General features: G+C 44.0%; 1 protein-coding gene across 1 annotated transcript in view; it reads left to right on the top strand.

The window, feature by feature from the left end:
* Positions 1-5,632, top strand: part of HEATR1 (HEAT repeat containing 1) — a 51,838-nt gene that overhangs the window by 15,036 nt on the left and 31,170 nt on the right. Inside the window, 5 exon segments of the mRNA XM_006761308.2 lie at positions 1,356-1,548; positions 2,388-2,557; positions 2,884-3,042; positions 4,259-4,501; positions 5,369-5,500. Of these exon segments, the coding sequence (XP_006761371.1) occupies positions 1,356-1,548; positions 2,388-2,557; positions 2,884-3,042; positions 4,259-4,501; positions 5,369-5,500 (897 nt within the window).

The raw sequence follows: 5,632 nt of genomic DNA, 5'->3' as shown, positions 1-5,632 counted from the left end.
GAGACTTCTTGAAAAACCTGATTCAAGTTATCCTCACCTAAATTCAGATACAGACCGAAGTTCCCATATTATTCAGCCGCATACATCATTGCAGTCCACCTGTGGGCCGCTTTAAATCTGCTGTCTTTGCTTCCTTGCCATTTCAGGAAGTGCCCCCGGAATGGCATGCTGAGCTGGTGCTGGACAGAGGGATGCCAGTGCAGCTGTGGGCACATTACATCCAGCAGGTCCGCACTGCCCAGAGGATTGCCGTGGAGGACTCGGTGTTACTCCTGTTCTCGCTGAAAAACTTTATTCATGCACTGAAGGCGCCTAAATCCTTTCCTAAAGGTAGGACAAGGTGGGAATCTTTTGAATGTGATACCCCGGGGAACGGAATTCTTGGATCCAAGACTGGGCTTGTGCTGAGTGAAAAGGCCCAGCAGCGTTCACATCAGTCACGCACTGTCTCTTTCGTCACATACGTGTAGGTGGCGTGTGGTGGAACCCTGACCACCTGGAGGAAGACGGCAGAGACTACCTGCGCTTGCTCATCGGGCTCTTCGAGATCATACTCGGTGGTGCCGACAGCACGCACTTCCGGGTGCTGATGAAGGTGTTCATGAAGGTGCGAGCCTCCTCTCAGGCGTGCTCTTCCCTTTCGAGTAACGCAGATGTTCTAGCTATGACCGTTTGGAGTGAAAGTGGAAGTAGACTTTTAAACAGCAAAGAGCATTTGATGGTAAACACTGGCCTTGCCAAGCAGCGCTGTGATCAGGGCCCCAGTCAGGAGGTTTGACCGAGACTGACATTGCCGCCTGCCTCCCGGTGGGCTAGGCCTGTCACTTGTGTAGTCAGTCTGCTTGGTGGGTTCATGCCATTGCCCACGAGGAATTGATGTTCAGAGAGGTGATTGAGTATATTCAGAGTCACTCGGGGAAGAAACGTTTTCACAGCGCCGGTGACCTCCGTGCTGCCTGGGCCAGAGGTCAGTGCTTTGTTCTTGTCTGCCTGCCTTCTGAGCAGCGTTTGACACAGTGGACAGTGTTCGCTCCGTCTTCACAGGACTTCCTGTGTGAGGCTTCCTGACACCACTCTTCTCGCTGTTCTGCTTAGAGTACTCGATCGGTTTTTTGTTTGTTAAATGTGTTCAAGTGCAAGCTATAGCGAGTCCTCTGAGTATCAGTCCTCTGAATTTATTTGCATACTTCCCAGTTTGCTAAACTACCAGATATAGAATAAGTAAGGGGACGTGGCTAGACAAAGCAAAGTACTGTAATAAAGTATTTTTTTTTAATAATTGTACACTAGGGAAAGGGACTAGGAACCAACCTATATTTAGTAAAATTTAAACTTCACTGTTTTGTTTAATTTAGGTACACCTAGAAGATGTTTCTCAGTTATTCAAGTTCCTTTCTGTTGTATGGACCTATGGGTCTAGCCTTTCAAATCCACTGAGCTGCCGCGTGAAGGCAGCGCTACAGACGCAGGCCCTGTACATGGGCTGTGCAGTGCTGACCTCGCAGAAGCCCCAGAGCAAAGCCCAGCTGTCCTCCATGTCTTCCCCAGGTACTTGGGCGTTGTCATGTCCTGTTGTGACCGTTCTTCAGCCTTCTCTGTAGGTGGTACGTGTGGGTTGTCGTTTGGAGAATTCCTTTTTTTTATAGATTTTAAAATAGAGCATGTGCTTCTACTTAGAAGTAAACTATCTGTTTACTTGAAGTTACACATGTCAATTGCAAAATCTCACTAAAACAAATGATAGAAGTGATAGGTGATGAATCCAAACCATCATAATATAATTCAGTATTGAACTAAAATTTCTGCATTGAAAACTGAAGTCAGCCCTAGCTGGTGTTGCTCGGTGGATAGAGCATTGGCCTGCGGACTGAAGGTCCCAGGTTCAATTCCAGCCAAGGGGAAGTAAAGTCAAAATAAACATCAATTCAGGACAAAATCTTTGTAAAGCACGATGCACTAATGGGTGACTTCCTCCACACAATTGTACAAGGTTGTGTATACAGGGGTGTTTGCAGCGGTTTTAATGCAAAAAGTCTAGAAATCTAAACTTTCTCCAGTGAGGTACTAGTTTTAAACATACGGAAAATCAGGGAAGACCTGTACAATTTAAAAAGAATGATTTTAGTTTTGTGTGGAAAACATTCCCAGAATGTCTTGCAGTTTCTGCAGAACAGTGTATCTACATGCTCTCATTTGTGTACTTTCCAAAGAATTTACCAGCACCTCTCTAACATTTTTCTAGAATACCAGATACAGTGAATGGTCTTTGGAGCGGGAGTGTGAGTTGGGAGTAAAACTTCTCATCATGTACTCCGGGGTACTATTTAAATTTTATACTGTTTTCTGTCTTTAAATTGTTATTTACATTTTTTTCTCTTTGGTTTCAGTAGTGGCATCTCTTCTCCTTAACCTGGGGAGCCCCATAAAGGAAGTGCGGAGGGCGGCCATTCACTGTCTGCAGGCCCTTGGGGGCGTTGCCTCCCAGTTCCACCTGGTGATAGAGCACGTGACTCCCAAAGCAGAGGAGGTCACCTCAGATGCCTCCTACGTCATCCAGGTAGCTCATCCGCACAGGAGGCTGCATGTGCACGCACCTTGTGTCCACCTGAGTGGTTTCCTCCGCTCTTGACTTGCTTTGTAAGGATTTTGAGTTTAGTCTCTGAATTTAGAAACTGATATGTCAATATTTGCACATCTTCCTCCCCCATTTTTTAAAGATAGCTGCTAGAAGACAAGTGCCTGGCTTGAGAGTAAGCTAAGGGGCACCAATGTCTTTTCCTGTTAAGATTTCAGGGGAAATGAAAAATGACCCTCCATAATCAGTACATTTAACCTTATAGTTCCTTAACTCTTCTTTATCCCATTTTCTTCTTGGTGCCCTAGGATTTGGCTACGTTATTTGAGGAACTCCAGAGAGAGAAAAAACTGAAGTCTCATCAGAAGTTGTCTGAAACTTTGAAAAACCTGCTTTACTGTGTATCTAGTTGCCCATCTTATGTTGCAAAAGATCTGCTGAAAGTGCTTCAGGGGGTCAACAGTGAGGTGAGTGCAGTGAGTGGCCCGGATGCCATGGGTGTCACGGCAGGTCACCGTAACACCCTGCACCGGCGAGGCCGGCAGAGTCACATGCATGCCTTCAGAATGAACGTTTTCTTACTAATTTGGGGAGGGAAGCATCATGGTGGAGAAAAATACATGGGAAACCAAAAGCACATATTGGTGCGTTTCTTCCCGTTTTAAAGTTGTGTGTTATCCCTGTCGAATCGCTGACTTGATTTTACATGAGCTTTAAAGTCACATGGGGAACCCCTGGAGGCAGACGCTGCAGAAAAGCTTGGGTGGCGTCTGTGCTTCCGGTGAAAATCCTCCACGAGGTGATATATTCAGACATTCCAAACCTTTTGCTCACTCTTTAAAGTTGTACACTTTCCGGGTGGAAATCCACAGCTTTCATTATGTTGTCAAGGAAACCTGTGGTACAGAAGCGGGGTTCCAGGGCCTTGTTGATGTGACGGGGTGTGCTGCCCTCGCCACTCCCTCGTCCTGGTGTCCAAGTGCCTGTGCTCCCCCAGCTTCGGACTGACTGCAGGTGGAGACGTACTAACGGGTGGAATAGTACGTCTGACTGTATTTTCCTGGTGGGAGCAAACATGGCATTTATCAGCTCTGTGTCATCCCGGGTGTAGTTTAAACAGGAATTGACCATCTTACTCTCTAAAGAACCAAGTAGTGAAAATTTAGGCCCTGCAGGGCATACAGTCTCGTACAGCTGCTCAGCTCTGCCTTCTGTGACTGTGGTAGTGGAGACAGTATGTGAGCAGATGGGCCCAGAAGCCATATTTTGCTGGCATTAGTTAAAGCCTTCACATACATAATTTGCATTAATATTAATTACATCAAGCTGGAAACACTTAGGGAAAGGTGCAGTGTTTTAGAAAAAGCTAAAATTTATGTTTATAATCTAAAACTTCAGTCTTGTTTGTATTTCCTGTTTTCAGAAAGTCTTCGGACACTCAGGTTTCTCCATTGATCCCTGAAGGGTAGAGCTTTTTGACCATTCATTGTAGACTAAGCTATAGAAGGGACCTGAGTACTTAATTGGGTCAACAGTCATCCCATGTCCCAGAGGACATCATTATTGGGGCGTTTTCTCCAGGCTAAGCTCCCAGTCTTCCAACAGGGTGTCTCTGCAGATCGTTGTTAAAGAAAACATGTACCAGTGTGGTAACTGTTTACTAATCAACTTTCCACACTTCAGATGGTGCTTGCTCAGCTCTTGCCGATGGCTGAGCAACTGCTAGAAAAGAGCCACAAGGAGCCCTCGGCTGTCCTGAAAGACGAGGCCACTGTTCTGCATCTCATTTTGGGAAAATATAATGAATATTCAGCTTCTCTGCTACATAAGGACCCAAAGAGTTTAGATATATTCGTAAAAGCTGTGCACACCACGGAGGAACTTTTTACGGGCATGCCATCCGTTCAGATTACAGCCCTCGAAAAGGTCAGTGACTTCTTTCAGAAACGAAAGCACATTCAAGCTTATAAAAATGTGTGATGTTTTACTTGGAGAAGATGAAGTGGACTGGACATGTTTTAAAGGAATATGATTTGTTTGACCCACTTGGCAAAACTGATGTACATGGGTCATTACAAAGTATTGCATTTTAAATGACAAAATTGGGAACAATTTTACATTTGTAAGAGAATGATGAATGTTTTAGGGATTAAAGTTTGTTCATTGAGCTCAATGGCCTTTTTCTTTTTTTTTTTAACCTTTAGATTACAAAGCCATTTTTTGCTGCTATATCAGATGAAAAAGTTCAGCAGAAGCTATTGTGCACATTGTGGTGCTTGCTCAGCTCTTGCCGATGGCTGAGCAACTGCTAGAAAAGAGCCACAAGGAGCCCTCGGCTGTCCTGAAAGACGAGGCCACTGTTCTGCATCTCATTTTGGGAAAATATAACGAATATTCAGCTTCTCTGCTACATAAGGACCCAAAGAGTTTAGATATATTCATAAAAGCTGTGCACACCACGGAGGAACTTTTTACGGGCGTGCCATCCTTTCAGATTACAGCCCTCGAAAAGGTCAGTGACTTCTTTCAGAAACGAAAGCACACATTCAAGCTTATAAAAATGTGTGATGTTTTACTTGGAGAAGATGAAGTGGACTGGACATGTTTTAAAGGAATATGATTTATTTGACCCACTTGGCAAAACAGTGATGTACATGGGTCATTAAAAAGTATTGCATTTTAAATGACAAAATTGTGAACAATTTTACATTTGTAAGAGAATGATGAAAAGAATGTTTTAGGGATTAAAGTTTATTCATTGAGCTCAATGGCCTTTTTTTTTCTAACCTTTAGATTACAAAGCCATTTTTTGCTGCTATATCAGATGAAAAAGTTCAGCAGAAGCTATTGTGCACATTGTTTGACTTACTGGTGAACTGTAAAAATTCCCATTGTGCTCAGACTGTTAGCAGTGTTTTTAAAGGGGTAAGTTGTTTGTTAATGTTTGTTCTCTTCCAAGTAACACCATGTTGAAGCATCCTCCGTATACAGTGCTTTTAGGAATTCCAGTGTTACCATTAACAAAATCCACAGAAAAGGCAGTCAGAGAGAAGTGCC

Source organism: Myotis davidii, unplaced genomic scaffold (genome assembly GCF_000327345.1).
Source record: "Myotis davidii unplaced genomic scaffold, ASM32734v1 scaffold174, whole genome shotgun sequence".
In the NCBI taxonomy this organism is placed as follows: domain Eukaryota; kingdom Metazoa; phylum Chordata; class Mammalia; order Chiroptera; family Vespertilionidae; genus Myotis; species Myotis davidii.
The sequence above is the reverse complement of the archived record's forward strand: the minus strand, read 5'-3'. Positions and strand labels throughout refer to the sequence as shown.